The sequence below is a fragment of the Triticum dicoccoides genome, chromosome 4A (genome assembly GCF_002162155.2).
Source record: "Triticum dicoccoides isolate Atlit2015 ecotype Zavitan chromosome 4A, WEW_v2.0, whole genome shotgun sequence".
Taxonomy (NCBI): Eukaryota; Viridiplantae; Streptophyta; class Magnoliopsida; order Poales; family Poaceae; genus Triticum; species Triticum dicoccoides.
This window is the reverse complement of record NC_041386.1, coordinates 5,147,917-5,167,104: the sequence shown is the minus strand read 5'-3', so window position 1 is coordinate 5,167,104 and position 19,188 is coordinate 5,147,917. Positions and strand designations below refer to the sequence as shown.

The 19,188-nt window shown below is 45.4% G+C and overlaps 1 protein-coding gene across 5 annotated transcripts in view; it reads left to right on the top strand.

Moving 5' to 3' along the window:
* Positions 1–2,837, top strand: part of LOC119284525 — a 5,385-nt gene extending 2,548 nt beyond the window's left edge. For all 5 annotated transcript variants that reach the window (XM_037563645.1, XM_037563647.1, XM_037563648.1 and 2 more), the window contains 4 exons: positions 184–873; positions 1,082–1,483; positions 1,666–1,757; positions 1,862–2,837. In XM_037563645.1, the coding sequence (XP_037419542.1) occupies positions 217–873; positions 1,082–1,483; positions 1,666–1,757; positions 1,862–2,483 (1,773 nt within the window). In that variant the 5' untranslated portion in view covers positions 184–216 and the 3' untranslated portion in view covers positions 2,484–2,837. The remainder of the gene's footprint in view (positions 1–183; positions 874–1,081; positions 1,484–1,665; positions 1,758–1,861) is intronic.
* Positions 2,838–19,188: the final 16,351 nt, after the last annotated feature.

Below are 19,188 nucleotides of genomic sequence, written 5' to 3'. Positions count from 1 at the left end.
CGGTACCTTGAACAGCACATTATTTTGTACATTTTCCATTGGACTTTATACAACAAAGTGATTTATCTGATACTGTAAAAAAACTGTTTGATATTTTGTATTACAAGCTTGTAGTTTTTAAGTTGGTGTATGGATTTTATTATCTAATTATACCACACTTAATTTCCATTTTATTTTCCCCAGAGAAAAGAGAGCTAAGCTGGCTTCAAGAAGAATATGGCATCTCTTACTCCAGGGATACTGTTAAAGGTTCTCAAACATATAAACTCTGATGTGAAAGTATGTGGAGAACACCGGTCAATTCTTCTCCAAGTTATTAGCATCGTTCCTGCAATTACTGGTTCAGAACTTTGGCCAGACCATGGTTTCTTCATAAAAGTTTCAGATTCATCGCACTCAACATATGTGTCTTTATCAAAGGAGGATAATGAACTCATCTTATCAAACAAACTACAACTTGGACAGTTCATATATGTTGAAAAGGTTCAGTCCAGTGTTCCTGTTCCAGTTCTTGTTGGGGTCAGAGCAGTCCCAGGAAGGAACCCTTTCATTGGAAACCCGAAGGATTTGATGCAAATGTCAACTCCCTCTGGGGTTTTGGAAGCATTGGATCAACAACGGAAAACTACCAAGCCAACTGAATTGTCTGAGAGTGAAAAGGAAAACTCTCAGAGGAAGGTAGTCATCAAAGAGCAGAAGGCCGGTGTTGCTTCCCGTTACATGCTTGGGATATCAAGCAACAATGGTAAAATTACCAATCTAAACTCTAGCATGGATAGTGACAAAAGTAGTAATGGAGGAAGTAGTGTTTGCGATGCAAACCAAAAGCTGGTCTCTAGTGCTACGAAAGTGAAACAAGAGTCAAAACCTCAGGTATGCGCATGATCATAGGTTTAATTGAAATATGATCAACAACGGAACACTAAACTTAGCTATATTGTGGCTCTGAGAATGTGATATGCTAATGGTAATTATATGAGATCACATAATATATGAGCCCAATAGCTTCTAAGCAGACAAATATATGACATAAAATTGCATCTAGGATGGTTGGTGATTACATTTGCTGCTGTTATTGCAGGAAAGGCCAAATATTACCTCTCCTAATAATGCCAAGTTAGCTTCTACGAGACAAGAAGTTAATAAGGAAATACGCAAGAATAGTGGCAGGCCACTCAGTCAGAACGGTTCTGCTGTAGTGAAGAAGCAAATGCCAAGAGACATAAAAAGGGAATCAGCAACTGAAGGAAGCTCACCGCCAAAGCTTTATAGGAGTTCACCATCAACGCCAGCAAGAACTTCACCACCAAAGCTCAGGAGTTCACCACCAACGCCAGCAAGAACTTCACCACCGAGAATCAATGTGCCAGCAAAGGCAAATGCTACCTCCAGTCCAGTTTCTTCTGTGCCTAATATTAAAAGAAGAGTCACAGAAACCGTGTCCTGGGATACCCTTCCAACATGCTTGATCAAATCTGGAAAGGTATATTTTATCATCTCTAAATTGCAACGAAGGACTGAATTTCAGGTCTTCTATTAGTTGAACAAGTGTCGTGTATGTAGTACTTGGGCATTTATGAACTGCAAACCATTCTTTTATGTGCAAAAAAAGCTTCGCGAAATCATTCTGAACATGCTGTACATTCATTTCTTTGTGGTGAATAGGCCGTTGTCAGGAGGAAGACTATTGCTCTTATAGTAGCAGCAGAGGCACAAAGGGAGGCTACTGCTGCTGCATCTCTTGTGAAAGGCCTTGGGTAAGTAGTACACCTCTGTTTCCATTTTAGCATTGTAGTTTTGATATGAATTGTCTGCTACTGCATGTGTTGAATGAAACTAACTTCCATGTCCCCTTCTCCAGAATTTTTACCGAGATACTGAAATCCGCCGAGGAGGATCCGCATGGCGCAGTCAACAAGTTTTTTCAGCTAAACCGGCTTATCATTCAGCAAAACATTTTCTGGAAAGATAACTCGCCAGATTCTGGCAAGGAATCCAGACCAGAGAAGGAGAAGCCATCAAGGAAAGTTTCTGCATCTCAGAACAAAGCTGCTGGAAGTGGTGCAGCGAAGAACCCCGACGATGCCTATACGAGTGGTAAGCTCGAATGGGCCAGAGAAGATGGTTTCAAGGAGATAGGCAGGTCATGGATCGATCTGAAAAGGGAATCACAGTCATGGTTTCTGAACTTCCTGGAAGACGCGCTTGTGTCCGGATTCAAATTTGAGGGCCGAGTTAAGAACAGCACCAGAGAACGGGTGCGAGGGCAGTCCAAGGGTGGCGACGGGCAGATCGCGGTCCGGCTGTCGCAGCTCAAGGAGACCAGCAACTGGCTTGACCAGCAGCTGCAGAGCGAGGGGGCGAAACCTGACGACGGTTTGGTCGAAACCATCGAGCGGCTGAAGCAGAAGGCCTACTCGTGCCTGCTCGGGACCGTCGAGACCGCGGCCTCGGCTCTTGAAAGCAGAAACGGTTGCAGCTGAAATCTTTCCAGGGCTGGCCTTGCATGTTTTTTGGCTTGGAAGAAGTACAAGAGCAGTGCTGCTGTACAGAACACAAGAAGATCCTGCTGCAAAGGAGAATGGAGATGAAGCATAATTTATACCAACTGTACAAAATAACGTAGGAGCGAGAGGATTGAGAGATGTAAATAGCCTGGTTGAGTTGCCCGTTAAGTTATTCGTTCGATCTTGTTCCTTTTGCGCTGTCTCGTGTTCCTTGTGAAGTCTTCAGTCGTGTCTGGCCAGCAATACAAATGGATGAATGTTTGCACTTGCCTAAAACAAAATTGCCAATTATTCGAGCCTCTGCACTCCGCAACCATGCGGCGCAAAACATATCATATCAGCTCTCGTTTGTAAGGTGTGTGTGTGGTGGATGGAAGATCCACCAGTAGAGATTATTGATACTCTTGTAAAAGAAGATATGGTGATCACCTTGCAATAAAGAGCATTTTGATGTCAAAAAAAGCTCTCATTTGTATAGCTGTGCTGGTATTTTTAATACCGCGCATGTCAGTGTGTGCTACATATGATGGACGTAACTGAGAAAGTTCAGTGTGAAGACTGTTGGTGTTTGTGGTTCCACTGCGGGCACCTCGAGGCAGTTCCAACGGGCCAAACGGACGTTCTCTGGATGTTCCTCTTTATCCGCTGGAGAAACAATGGGAAATTCAGAGGGTTTCTGCGGTGCCCAGCTTATTTGCTGCTCCCGGTACCATGAAATCGGGGAGAATATCAGGTGCTCCCATGCTCCAATTTATCAAAATGCAAATTTATACATTTCGAAATATTCCGAAACAAATTGTACAATCCCTAAAAAATTAAAATCAAAATTTGAAATATACATTTAGAAACAAAAAAGACAAATCCAGTATGAATAGTGTCACAAAAAGACAAAAGTGAAAACACCACTATTTACATCAGGACTAGTCTTTTTTGTTTCTTCATGTATGTTTCAAATTTTGATTTGAAATATTTAGGGATTGTACACTCATGTATTTTCAATATCCACAAATATTTTCAGAATTGTTTGGAACATTTATATTTCATTTTTGAAAAAATGGAGCATGGGAGCGATAGGCTAGTGGACAAGCTCAGTAGCGCGCTTTTGCTGATGTATGTTCGTTAGTTTGTTTTGTTCATTTTATTCTTATTTATTTATATATTGAAATATTCTTAATATATATATATATATATATTTCATACATTATGTCACTTACTTTTTTCTAAAAAGTGTTTATCACACGTCCATTTTTTCATGCAGTGTAAGAAAATGCTCGCACAACTACTAAAAACATTATATAGCAGTAAAAAACTGTTCATGACATTTAAAAAATGTTTCACACGTTTCAAAAAATGTTTCACACGTTTCAAAAAATGTTCATACAATGCCAAATAATTTTCGTGCATCTAGAAAAACAGTGTCACTAAAAAATAAAATTTAAAGACATTCATGCATTTCAAAAAATGTCCGTGCCATTTAAAAGAAAGTTTATACAATGAAAATGTTCGCATAGTCAAAACAAATGTTCACCATCTATTTGGAAAATGTTAAAATGTATTTTAAAAAATCTTCAAAGCATGTAAGCATGTATTCAAAAGAACCAAATTTCAAAAAGTTGCGAGTTTATTAAAAAATATATTGAGAAGTCATAAAGAGTTATTGAATTCAAAAAACATTCGGGAAATCATAAAATGTTCATGATTTTAAAAAATTGTTCGCATATTAAAGAAAATCATGATTTTAAGTAAATTTTCATGTAATAAAAAAGTTCATTTTTAAAATGACCCAGTATTCGAAACATACTCTGGAATTTAAAAACATTGACACAGCTTCCCATGGGTTAGTTTTTGTAAACTATATGAAAATGACTAAATGTCTATTTTGCCTCCATACACAGCTATGTTTATTCTGGTACCGTAGTAATGGTTATGGTAAACACCGCGCTATGCTAGGTAATAATTCATCGGTCTAGCTCAAGCACGGTCCATCAATGCAGTTTGCTCAGCCAAACAATATTTTGTTGTGGCGCCTTAGGAAATCAAGTCATGATGAGACCATCACATTTTTTTTGAATTGACATTTTAAAAGTCCCTTATCTTATCATGACATCACTCAGACATAGTTTGTGAAATGGTATTTTTAAAGTCTCTATCTTATCCTGGCATTTGATTCAGACTTTTTTTATATCTACCACACCTGTATAATATGATAGTTTTTCTTCCATTGCAACGCATGGGCATATTTGCTAGTATTCTTAATGTATACATTTCATACATTATGTTACTTCAAATTTTTTAAAGTGTTTATCAAACGCCCAATTTTTTCCATGCAGTGTAAAAAAAATGGTCGCACAACTTTTTAAAAACATTATTGCAGTAAAAAACATGACATTTAAAAAAGTTTCACTCATTTCAAAAAAAATTATGCAATGTAAAATAATGTTCATGCATTTAAAAAATGATATCATTAAAAAAACATCATTCATGTGTTCCAAAAATGTTCGTTAAAAGAAAGTTTATACAATAAAAATGTCCGCATATTAGTCAAAACAAATGCTCACCGTCTATTTGTAAAATGTTAACATGTATGCAAAAAAATCTTCACAACATGTATTTGAAAAAAAAATGTAAATTTTGTAATTGTAACTTTTCAACATGTATCAAAAATGTATTGGACGTGCATACAAGAAATGTATGTTGTGCATTGAAAAAAGTAGACATGTCTAGAAAAAATGAGGAAAACTGATGAAGAAAGACACAAAAAAAACATGTAGAATATTCTTAAGCTGGTCCAAAATGGTCCTGCCTAGTGCGAGACGGAGTATCATCTAGCCTAAAACCACCTCCCAAAAATCCACATTGGGCCGGCTCATCTAGTGATTGCCTAGTGCGAGACGGACTATCATCTCGTACTAGGTGAGACATCACCCCTCCCCCCCCCTCCCGAGGCGCTCCCATGAGCGACTGGGAGGAATCTCTAGCTTCTCGCCGAACTCCCTTCTCCTTCCTTCCGTCCTCTCTCGCTGTCGCCGCCATTCGAAGCCCGCCCAACAGTGGTGGCAGTGCCACAGTAAACGCTGCTAAGAATGAATATAGTATTTTCATTTATTTCACTTCAAAAATTTGTATACATGATTAAGGGAGTCCTGAATTAGGGGGTCTCCGGACAGCCAGACTATATCCTTTGACCGGACTGTTGGACTATGAAGATACAAGATTGAAGACTTCGTCTCGTGTCCGGATGGGACTCTACTTGACGTGGAAGGCAAGCTAGGCAATACGGATATGGATATCTCCTTCTTTGTAACCGACCTTGTGTAACCCTAACCCTCTCCGATGTCTATATAAACCGGAGGGTTTTAGTCCGTAGGACAACAACAACCACAACATACAATCATACCATAGGCTAGCTTCTAGGGTTTAGCCTCTCTGGTCTCGTGGTAGATCTATTCTTGTACTACCCATATCATCAATATTAATCAAGCAGGACGTAGGGTTTTACCTCCATCAAGAGGGCCCGAACCTGGGTAAAACATTGTGTCCCCTGCCTCCTGTTACCATCCGGCCTAGACGCACAGTTCGGGACCCCTACCCGAGATCCGCCGGTTTTGACACCGACATTGGTGCTTTCATTGAGAGTCCTCTGTGTCGTCGCCCTTAGGCTTGATGGCTCCTACTATCATCGATAGCGATGCGGTCCAGGGCGAGACTTTTCTCCCCGGACAGATCTTCGTATTCGGCGGCTTTGCACTGCGGGCTAATTCGCTTGGCCATCTGGAGCATATTGAAAGCTACGCCCCTGGCTGTCAGGTCAGATTTGGAAGTTTGAATTACACGGCCGACATCCGCGGAGACTTGATTTTCGACGGATTCGAGCTACAGCCCGGCGCGCCGCACTATCACGACGGGTATGACCTAGCTCTGCCGCCGAACAGTACCCCAGAGGACGCGCCCGCATCAGCTCCGACCCTTAGCTCGGAGCCAACTGCGCCAATCGAGGACGGGTGGCTAGACACCGCCTTAGGGGCTGCAGTCTCAACGGCGATCGAGCCGAACACCAGCCTAATCCTCTGCGAAGCCCGTGACTCCAAGGTGCCGGACTCTTTTCTGGACTCCGAACCGTCTGTGCCCCTGCCAATCGAATCTGATTGGGCGCCGATCATGGAATTCACCGCCGCGGATATTTTTCAGCACTCGCCCTTCGGCGACATTCTGAATTCACTAAGGTCTCTCTCTTTGTCAGAAGAGCCCTTGCCGGACTATGGCCAACAGGATTGGGATGCGGACGACGAAGAAATTCGACGCCCACCCACCACCCACTTGGTAGCCACTGTCGATGATTTAACCGACATGCTCGACTTTGACTCCGAAGACATCGACGGTATGGACGACGATGTAGGAGACGAACATGAACCAGCGCCTATAGGGCACTGGAAAGCCACCTCGCCATATGACATATACATGGTGGATACATCCAAAGAAGGCAATGGCGATGAGATAGCGGAGGATGACCCCTCCAAGAAGCAACCCAAGCGCCGACGTCAGCGGCGCCGCTCTAGGTCCCGCCAAAGCAAAAGTGGTGATACCGACACAGGAGATAATAACACTCCGGATAGTGCCAAAGACAACAACATTTCCCTTCAGCAAGATTCAGAGCAGGAGGATGGAGGAGCCAGCTCTCCTGAGAGAGTGGCAGATGGAGAGGAGGAGGATGACAATTACATGCCCCCCTCCGAAGACGAGGCAAGCCTCGGCGACGATGAATTCGCCGTACCAGAGGATCCCGTCGAACAAGAGCGCTTCAAGTGCCGGCTTATGGTCACGGCAAATAGCCTGAAGAAAAAGCAGCAACAGCTTCAAGCTGACAAGATCTGCTAGTTGGCAGATGGAATGAAGTCCTCGCAGCCGAGAAATATAAACTCGAGCGCCCCTCCAAGAATTACCCAAAGTGCAGGTTACTACCCCGACTGGAGGAGGAAGCGTATGATACGGTTGACCGGCCACCTCGTGGCCGCGATAGAGAGGCATCCCAGCCAAAAGCTCAGCCTCCACCCCGACGCCATTCAAATAAAAAGACATGGGAAGATACGCCAGACCTGCGAGACATATTGGAGGACAAAGCAAAGCATGCAAGATCGATTTACGGATCACGAGGGCGCACCACTCTGCGAGACGATAAACGTCATGCCGGATACAATAAAAGCAAATCCGTCCAGGCCGAACACAGCGGGCGAGACCCATTCGAGCTGCGTTGCGATATAGCCCAATACAGAGGCGCCGCACACCCCTTATGCTTCACAGACGAAGTAATGGAAAATCAATTCCCAGAAGGTTTCAAACCTATAAATATTGAATCATACGACGACACAACAGATCCCGCAGTATGGATCGAGGATTTCCTCCTCCACATCCACATGGCCCGCGGTGATGACTTACACACCATCAAATACCTCCCACTAAAGCTCAAAGGACTAGCGCGGCATTGGCTTAACAGCTTGACAGCGGACTCCATTAGTTGTTGGGAAGATCTGGAAGCCGCATTCCTCGACAACTTTCAGGGCACTTATGTGCGACCACCAGATGCCGATGACTTGAGCCACATAATTCAGCAACCAGAAGAGTCGGCCGGGCAATTCTGGACTCAGTTCCTTACAAAGAAAAATCAGATCGTCGATTGTCCGGATGCAGAGGCCTTAGCGGCTTTCAAACACAACATCTGAGGCGAGTGGCTAGCCCGACACCTTGGTCAGGAAAAGTCAAAATCTATGGCAGCTCTCACGACGCTCATGACCCGCTTTTGCGCGGGAGAAGACAGCTGGCTGGCTCGCAGTAATAACATATCAAAGAACCATGGTACCCCGGATACCAAGGACGGCAATAGCAGGCCACGTTGCACCAAACATAAGCGCCGTATTAACAGCAAAAACACCAAGGATACGACAGTCAATGCCGGATTCAAAGGCTCTAAACCCGGTCAGCGGAAAAAGCCATTCAAACAAAGTACGCCGGGTCCGTCCAGCTTGGACCGTATACTCGATCGCTTGTGTCAAATACACGGAACCCCAGACAAGCCAGCCAACCACACCAACAGGGATTGTTGGGTGTCAAGCAGGCCGGCAAGTTAATTGCCGAAAACAAGGACAAAGAGCCGCATAGCGATGACGAGGAGGAGCCCCGGCAGCCGTACACCAGAGGGCGGAAGAGGTTTCCCCCGCAAGTGCAGACGGTGGACATGATATACGCAACCCACATCCCCAAGAGGGAGCGGAAGCGTGCGCTCAGGGACGTATATGCGTCGGAGCCAGTCGCCCCAAAGTTCAACCCTTAGTCCTCCTGTCCGATCACCTTCGATCGCAGGGACCACCCCACTAGTATCCGTCATGGCGGATTTGCCGCACTGGTCCTAGACCCAATCATCGACGGATTCCACCTCACTCGAGTCCTTATGGATGGCAGCAGCAGCCTGAATCTGCTTTATCAGGATACAATGCGCAAAATGGGTATAGACCCCTCAAGGATCAAACCCACAAAAACGACCTTTAAATGCGTCATTCCAGGTATGGAGACCCATTGCACAGGCTCAATTACACTGGAAGTCATCTTCGGATCCCCGGATAATTTCCGAAGCGAAGAGTTAATCTTCGATATAGCCCCGTTCTGCAGTGGTTATCATGCGCTGCTCGGGCGAACCGCATTTGCTAGATTCAATGCGGTACCGCATTATGCATACCTCAAGCTCAAGATGCCAGGACCTCGCGGAGTTATTACAGTCAATGGAAACACAGAGCGCTCTCTCCGAACAGAGGAGCACACCGCGGCCCTCGCAGCAGAAGCGCAAAGCAGCCTCTCAAGGCAATCAACCAGTTTGGCGCTTCAAAGCCCGGACACCTTCAAGCGCATTCGGGGCAATCGGCAAATAGATCGCCTGGCGCAATCTGAGCTCGCGTAGCAATACGGCAGCCACCCCAATCCCAGCCCAACGGCGAAACTCGTGCCGCGTGTATATAATTACGCATTAAAAATATCATGGGCACAGGTGGGGAGGGGGGCACAACTGCGGCACACTCCAAGACGCGGCTTAAACCGCACTAGGGGCTTCCCGTTTGGTTATTTTTCTTTTTTTTTCAGGACCTTAATCTCTGGAAGCACTGTCCGGCAGCACTATTGCCGAACACATGATGCAGCAACCAAGGAGGCAGACAGCTACGTAATACCACGGAATTCCCAGGTGGATTACAGTAACGAGCGAAATATTCAATTTAATATCATTCCTCAGCTTGCCCTTGGAAGGGACATAGTCCTACTCTTTTCTTATCGCACTATCTGTATCACTCTGTTTTAACGCAATTTTTTTAATAAACAATGCATGACATTACAACTATTATTGCATTCTTGTTATATATATATATATATATATATATATATATATATATATATATATATATATATATATATATATACACGTGTTCATTAATGATGCCTTGCAACCGTACACCTTGGTATGGCTAATACACCAGGGGCTTACGTACCTCACAATACGGTGTGAAAAGTCCGAACACTTTCACAAGTGCGGCACCCCGAACTTATAGCATTATATGCATCAGCTCCGAATCATGTCTCTGGTCAAATGTTGGGTTTGCCTGGCTCCTATGTTTTGGTACCTTACGTTCCGCTCTATCGGCTAAGGTATCGCTAGGAGAACTACTGCGATTGTGCCCCGGTTCTGCTGGGTTCAGCACCTCAGCAGAGAAAGTTAAAACTGACTGTCATGATAAGGCGAGAGACTAGTCGCTGTTCGGCGAGGTTTTCGAGTCCCTAAAGATTTATGCCGCTTAGAGCGAGGGGTCGGCCCTGTCCGGCTTAAAGGCATGTATCGCGCCCCGAATTCGGCCTTATAGAATTCTATGGCTAAGTGAGAGTGATAAAGCATTATTAGTCTAGTTGCCTTGTTCGCTGTGCTGAGCACCTCCCTCGAAGGACCCAAACAGGGGAACAAAAGTGCTCAGGTTTATCCTGAACGCCCTAGCACTCGTGGCATGGGGGCAGAAGTCAAGGACTAGCCATCTCTCAGATTGGATAAACAGCCAAACCGAAGGTAATATTTTAAATTCAAACAAGTGTTGCATAGCGCTTATGAAACAAGTTTTCATAAATACATGATAAAACGAGCAAGTCTCATTCAAATATTACATCTTTTGAACACTCATCCGCGATGAGACGGGCACCCGGCAGAACACCCTCGTAGTACATCTCGGGGTGGCGGTGCTCCTTGCCCTCCGGTGGCCCCTCCTTGATCAGCTTCACGGCGTCTAGCTTGACCCACTGCAATTTCATACGGGCGAAAGCCCGACGTGCACCTTCAATGCAGACAGATCGCTTGACGACCTACAGCCGCGGGCAGGCATCCACAAGCCGCCTCACCAGGCCGAAGAAGCTGTTCGGAAGGGCGTCGCCAGGCCACAACCGGACCATAAAGCTCTTCATGGCCCGATCGGCCGCCTTATGTAGCTCGACCATCTGCTTCAGCTGGTCGCTCATTGGTACCGGGTGTTCGGCCTCAACATACTGAGACCAGAACAACTTCTCCGTTGAGCTTCCATCCTCGGCCTGGTAAAATTGTGCGGCATCGGACACGCTGCGGGGCAAATCTGCGAATGCTCCTGGAGAGCTCTGGATTCGGGTAAGTAATCAGTAATTTACTTCTACATGCTTGCTTTGCATATAGAAAGCCTTACCCGCTGCTATCTTCTTCATCGCGTCGATCTCTTGGAGAGCCTTTTGGACTTTGGCCTTGGCACTTTTTGCGCTCTCGAGGGCCGCGGCAAGCTCAGACTCCCGCGTCTTTGAGTCAAGCTCCAATGCCTCGTGCTTCGCCATGAGAGCCTGGAGCTCTTGCTGCACCTCGCCCACCCGAGCCTCGTGCTTCTCTCGCTCGGCGCGCTCCTTGGCCGCTTTATCTTCGGCCTTGGTTAGCACTTGCTTCAGGGTCGCCACCTCGGTCGTGGCCTCTGGCAAATATACGATGATCCTATCATTTTACAATCGCATCTTATTTTATATATACATATCTATAGACAGGGTATTACTTACCCTTGTTCTCCTCGAGCTGCCTCTTGGCAAGGCCGAGCTCTTTCCTGGACCCCTCGAGGTCCTGCTTCAGTACGGTGACCTCCGCAGTCAGGCCCGCGGACGCTAGCAGTGAAGCCTGCATATGCATATTGACACACTTATATTAGACTCCTGCAATATTATTTGATCCTATGTTCGGCTTTTCTTTGTGAACACCGAACAAAGCATCATGGGCTACTATCTATGCGGTAATATTTCTACTACATTTTAAAACACCTACCTCAAAGCCTGTTAGAAGGCTGGCACAGGCTTCAGTCAACCCGCTCTTGGCGGACTGAACCTTCTGGACCACCGCACTCATAACAGTACGGTGCTCCTCGTCGATGGAAGCGCTGCGAAGCGCTTCCAGCAGATTGTCCGGCGCCTCTGGATGGACAGAGGTCACGGCACAGGCGTCTTGCCCCTTTTAGAAGGAGGCTGCTTGCCCGAGCCTGGAACCACTGGAGGTTCCGGCGCGGTGTTCGGCTGAGGGCCGAAGTCGGAGCTCTTAGGGGCCCCGTCCCCTCGGCTCCCGGAGTCCGGAAGGTCGCCTTGAGGCACCTCCAGGACTGTCTCCCCTCAGTCCGGTGCCTCTTGAGACAGCACCTCGGCATCGTCGGCAGGATGAGGGGAGGTGGCGGTCGAGACTGGATCGTTGTCCATGTCCGACGAGCCCAGGGAGCCATCCGATGATACCTCGATATTGGCTCGTGGCGGCCTGCATAATTATGTTCGGCGTTAGGGAAAACAGTGCGACAAAGGAATTCTATGAGTTACTCTGGTATCCGAATACTTACGATCTCCCCGGGGGCTTGGCCCTGGGCAACCACTCGTCTTCGCCTTCGTCGGCGGTGGTGGAACTTTCCGGAAGGAGAGTCCTTCCCTTCTTGGACCCTTCGGCCTCCCCAGTTGGGACGGCCTTCCTTTTCTTGTCTCCCCCGCCTGGAGGGGGAGCATCTTCTTCTTCCTCCTCGTCTTCGTGGGAAGAGTGTGCCGCAGAGTTATCGGAGATGAGTTCGATAACACCTGGTGCCGGGAACTCTTTCGGGTTCCCTTGGCCTTCTTGGTCTTCTCCGGCACCTCGTAAGGAGCCGGAGCCAGCATCTCCGTCAGGAGAGCGCCCGCAGTGTCTTCGGGCAAAGGGGCCGGACAGTTAATCTGTCCCAACATCTCCACCCAGTCTATCAAAGGCATGGAGATTAGTCCCCGCGCATAATTAAGCTAGGGAAAATAAATGTCCTACGGGACGTATTGAACTCACCGAACGCGCTAGGCGCTTTGCGCTTAGTCCGCGGTCCTCGGCGAGAGAAGGGGGGACCTCGGCGCCCTTGAATAGCACCTTCCAGACGGCCTTGTGCGTCGTATCGAAGAGCTCGCTCAGAGTCTGGTGCTGGGCCGGGTCAAACTCCCACAAGGTAAAATCCCGTTGTTGACACGGGAGGATCCGGCAGATGAGCATAACTTGGACTATGTTGACAAGCTTGAGCTTCTTGTTCGCCATGCTCCGGATACATTTCTGGAGTCCATCCAGCTCCACCGATGAACCCCACGACAAGCCCTTCTCCTTCCAGGAAGTGAGCCGTGTTGGGAATCCGGATCGAAACTCAGGGGCTGCCGCCCATTTGGCGTCATGCGGTTCGGTGATGTAGAACCACGCCGATTGCCATCCCTTTATTGTCTCCACGAAGGAGCCTTCGAGCCATATGACGTTGGGCATCTTGCCCACCATGGCTCCGCTGCATTCTGCTTGTTGGCCTCGTAATACCTTTTGAAGGAAATATGCCCTAGAGGCAATAATAAAGTTATTATTTATTTCCTTATATCATGATAAATGTTTATTATTCATGCTAGAATTGTATTAACCGGAAACATAATACATGTGTGAATACATAGACAAACAGAGTGTCACTAGTATGCCTCTACTTGACTAGCTCGTTGATCAAAGATGGTTATGTTTCCTAACCATAGACATGAGTTGTCATTTGATTAACGGGATCACATCATTAGGAGAATGATGTGATTGACTTGACCCATTCCATTAGCATAGCACTTGATCGTTTAGTTTGTTGCCATTGCTTTCTTCATGACTTATACATGTTCCTATGACTATGAGATTATGCAACTCCCGTTTATCGGAGGAACACTTTGTGTGCCACCAAACGTCACAACGTAACTGGGTGATTATAAAGGTGCTCTACAGGTGTCTCCGAAGGTACTTGTTGGGTTGGCGTATTTCGAGATTAGGATTTGTCACTCCGATTGTCGGAGAGGTATCTCTGGGCCCTCTCGGTAATGCACATCACTTAAGCCTTGCAATCATTGCAACTAATGAGTTAGTTGTAGGATGATGTATTACAGAACGAGTAAAGAGACTTCCCGGTAACGAGATTGAACTAGGTATTGAGATGCCGACGATCGAATCTCGGGCAAGTAACATACCGATGACAAAGGGAACAACGTATGTTGTTATGCGGTCTGACCGATAAAGATCTTCGTAGAATATGTGGGACCCAATATGAGCATCCAGGTTCCGCTATTGGTTATTGACCGGAGACGTGTCTCGGTCATGTCTACATTGTTCTTGAACCCGTAGGGTCTGCACGCTTAAGGTTTCGACGACAGTTATATTATGAGTTTATGAGTTTTGATGTACCGAAGGAGTTCTTAGTCCCGGATGAGATCGGGGACATGACGAGGAGTCTCGAAATGGCTGAGACGTAAATATCGATATATTGGACGACTATATTCAGACATCGGAGAGGTTCCGAGTGATTCGGGTATTTTCTGGAGTGCGGAGAGTTACGGGAATACGTATTGGGCCTTATTGGGCCATACGGGAAAGAAGGAAAAGGGCCTCAAGGGTGGCCGCACCCCTACCCTTGGTCTGGTCCGAATTGGACTAGGGAAGGGGGCGCCCCCTTCTTTGCTTCTCCTTTTCCCTTCCTCTTTTCCTATTCTATATGGGAGGTGGAATCCTACTAGGACTAGGTGAAGGAAATATGCCCTAGAGGCAATAATAAAGTTATTATTTATTTCCTTATTTCATGATAAATGTTTATTATTCATGCTAGAATTGTATTAAAGCTAGAATTGTATTAACTGGAAACATAATACATGTGTGAATACATAGACAAACAGAGTGTCACTAGTATGCCTCTACTTAACTAACTCATTAATCAAAGATGGTTATGTTTCCTAACCATAGACAAAGAGTTGTTATTTGATTAACGGGATCACATCATTAGGAGAATGATGTGATTTACTTGACCCATTCCGTTAGCTTAGCACTCGATCGTTTAGTATGTTGCTATTGCTTTCTTCATGACTTATACATGTTCCTATGACTATGAGATTATGCAACTCCCATTTACCGGAGGAACACTTTGTGTGCTACCAAACGTCACAACGTAACTGGATGATTATAAAGGAGCTCTACAGGTGTCTCCAAAGGTACATGTTGGGTTGGCGTATTTCGAGATTAGGATTTGTCACTCCGATTGTCGGAGAGGTATCTCTGGGCCCTCTCGGTAATGCACATCACATAAGCCTTGCAAGCATTGCAACTAATGAGTTAGTTGCGAGATGATGTATTACGGAACGAGTAAAGAGACTTGCCGGTAACGAGATTGAACTATGTATTGAGATACCGACGATCGAATCTCGGGCAAGTAACATACCGATGACAAAGGGAACAACGTATGTTGTTATGCGGTCTGACCGATAAAGACGATCTTCGTAGAATATGTAGGAGCCAATATGAGCATCCAGGTTCCGCTATTGGTTATTGTCCAGAGACGTGTCTCGGTCATGTCTACATTGTTCTTGAACCCGTAGGGTCCGCACGCTTAAGGTTTCGATGACAATTATATTATGAGTTTATGAGTTTTGATGTACCAAAGGAGTTCGGAGTCCCGGATGAGATCGGGGACATGACGAGGAGTCTCGAAATGGTCGAGACCTAAAGATCGATATATTGGACGACTATATTCGGACATCGGAAAGGTTCCGAGTGGTTCGGGTATTTTTCGAAGTACCGGGGAGTTACGGGAATATGGGAGAAGAAGTATATAGGCCTTATTGGGCTTTAGGGGAGAGGGAGAGGCAGGCCGCGCGCCCCCCTAAGGCCTAGTCCTAATTGGACTAGGGGGAGGGGCTGCGCCCCCTCCTTCCTTCTCTTCCCTCTTCCCCTTCCTTGTCACCTACTCCTACTACATGGAAGGACTCCTAGTTGGACTACGAAAGGGGGAATCCTACTCCCGGTGGGAGTAGGACTCCCCTAGGGCGCGCCATAGAGAGGGCTGGCCCTCCCCTCCTCCACTCCTTTATATATGGGGGCGGGGGGCACCCCATAGACACACAAGTTGATCTTCGTGATCATTCTCTTAGCCGTGTGCAGTGCCCCCCTCCACCATAATCCTCGATAATATTGTAGCGGTTCTTAGGCGAAGCCCTGCGATGGTAGAACATCAAGATCGTCACCACACTATCGTGCTGACGGAACTCTTCCCCGACACTTTGCTGGATCGGAGTCCGGGGATCGTCATCGAGCTGAACGTGTGCTAGAACTCGGAGGTGTCATAGTTTCGGTGCTTGATCGGTCGGGCCGTGAAGACGTACGACTACATCAACTGCGTTGTCATAACGCTTCCGCTATCGGTCTATGAGGGTACGTAGACATCACTCTCCCCTCTCGTTGCTATGCATCACCATGATCTTGCATGTGCATAGGAAATTTTTGAAATTACTACGTTCCCCAACAGTGGCATCTGAGCCTAGGTTTTATGCGTTGATGTAATATGCATGAGTAGAACACACGTGAGTTGTAGGCGATATAAGTCATACTGCTTACCAGCATGTCATACTTTGGTTCGGCGGTATTGTTGGATGAAGCGGCCCGGACCGACATTACGCGTACGCTTACGCGAGACTGGTTCTACCGACGTGCTTTGCACGCAGGTGGCTGGCAGGTGTTAGTTTCTCCAACTTTAGTTGAACCGAGTGTGGCTACGCCCGGTCCTTGCGAAGGTTAAAACAACACCAACTTGACAAACTATTGTTGTGGTTTTTGATGCGTAGGTAAGAACGGTTCTTGCTAAGCCCGTAGCAGCCACGTAAAACTTGCAACAACAAAGTAGAGGACATCTAACTTGTTTTTGCAGGGCATGTTGTGATGTGATATGGTCAAGAGGTGATGAGATATAAGTTGTTGTATGAGATGATCATGTTTTGTTGAAGTTATCGGCAACTGGCAAAATCCTTATGGTTGCCTCTCTATTGCATAAGATGCAAGTGCCCAATAATTGCTTTACTTTATCGCTATGCGATAGCAATAGTTGCAAGAGCAATTGTTGGTGAGACAACCATGTGATGACACATTGATATAGATCAAGATGATGGAGATCATGGTGTCATACCGGTGACGATAGAGATCATGACAATACTTTGGAGATGGAGATGAAAGGCGCAAGATGATGATGGCCATATCATGTCACATATTTTGATTGCATATGATGTTTATCTTTTTATACATCTTATTTTGCTTAGTTTGACGATAGCATTTTAAGATGATCTCTTACTAATTATCAAGAAGTGTTCTCCCTGAGTATGCACCGTTGTGAAAGTTCTTCATGCTGAGACATCACGTGATGATCGGGTGTGATAGGCTCTACGTTCAAATACAACGGGTGCAAAACAGTTGCACACGCGGAATACTCAGGTTATACTTGACGAGCCAAGCATATACAGATATGGCCTCGGAACACAGAGACCGAAAGGTCGAGCATGAATCATATAGTAGATATGATCAACATAGTGATGTTCACCATTGAAACTACTCCATCTCACGTGATGATCGGACATGGTTTACTTGATTTGGATCACGTGATCACTTAGAGGATTAGAGGGATGTCTATCTAAGTGGGAGTTCTTAAGTAATATGATTAATTGAACTTTAATTTATCATGAACATAGTGCTGGTAGTATTAGCATATCTATGTTGTAGATCAATAGCTCGCATTGTTGCTTCCCTTTATTTTTGATATGTTCCTAGAGAAAATTGTGTTGAAAGATGTTAGTAGCAATGATGCGGATTGGATCCGTGATCTGAGGTTTATCCTCATTGATGCAGAGAAGAATTATGTCCTTGATGCACCGCTAGGTGACAGACCTATTGCAGGAGCAGATGCATACGTTATGAACGTTTGGCTAGCTCGATATGATGACTACTTGATAGTTTAGTGCACCATGCTTAACGGCTTAGAATCGGGACTTCAAAGACGTTTTGAACGTCATGGACCATATGAGATGTTCCAGGAGTTGAAGTTAATATTTCAAGCAAATACCCGAGTTGAGAGATATGAAGTCTCCAACAAGTTCTATAGCTAAAATATGGAGGAGAATCGCTCAACTAGTGAGCATGTGCTCAGATTGTCTGGGTACTACAATCGCTTGAATCAAGTGGGAGTTAATCTTCCAGATAAGATAGTGATTGACAGAATTCTCTAGTCACCATCACCAAGTTAGTAGAACTTCGTGATGAACTATAATATGCAAGGGATAACATAAACAATTCCCAAGTTTTTCGTGATGCTAAAATCGACGAAGGTAGAAATCAAGAAAAACATCAAGTGTTGATGGTTGACGAAACCACTAGTTTCAAGAAAAAGGGCAAAGGGAAGAAGGGGAACTTCAAGAAAAACGACAAGCAAGTTACTGCTCAAGTGAAGAAGCCCAAGTCTGGTCCTAAGCCTGAGACTAAGTGCTTCTACTGCAAAGGGACTGGTCACTGGAAGAAGAACTGCCCCAAGTATTTGGCGGATAAGAAGGATGGCAAAAGAAACAAAGGTATATTTGATATACAGATTACTGATGTGTACTTTACTAGTGTTCGTAGCAACCCCTCGGTATTTGATACTGGTTCAGTTGCTAATAGTAGTAACTCGAAACGGGAGTTGCAAAATGAACAGAGACTAGTTAAGGGTGAAGTGACGATGTGTGTTGGAAGTGGTTCCAAGATTGATATGATCATCATCGCACACTCCCTATACTTTCGGGATTAGTGTTGAACCTAAATAAGTGTTATTTGGTATTTGCGTTGAGCATGAATATGATTTGATCATGTTTATTGCAATAAGGTTATTCATTTAAGTAAGAAAATAAATTGTTGTTCTATTTACATGAATAAAACCTTCTATGGTCATACACCCAATGAAAATGGTTCGTTGGATCTCGATCGTAGTGACACACATATTCATAATATTGAAACCAAAAGATGCAAAGTTAATAATGATAGTGCAACTTATTTGTGGCACTGCCGTTTAGGTCATATTGGTGTAAAGCGCATGAAGAAACTCCATGCTGATGGGCTTTTGAAATCACTTGATTATGAATCAGTTGATGCTTGCGAACCATGCCTCATGGGCAAGATGACTAAGACTCCGTTCTCCAGAACAATGGAGCGAGCAACAGATTTGTTGGAAACCATACATACTGATGTATGTAGTCCGATGAATATTAAGGCTCGCGACAAGTATCATTATTTTCTGACCTTCACAGATAATTTGAGCAGATATGGGTA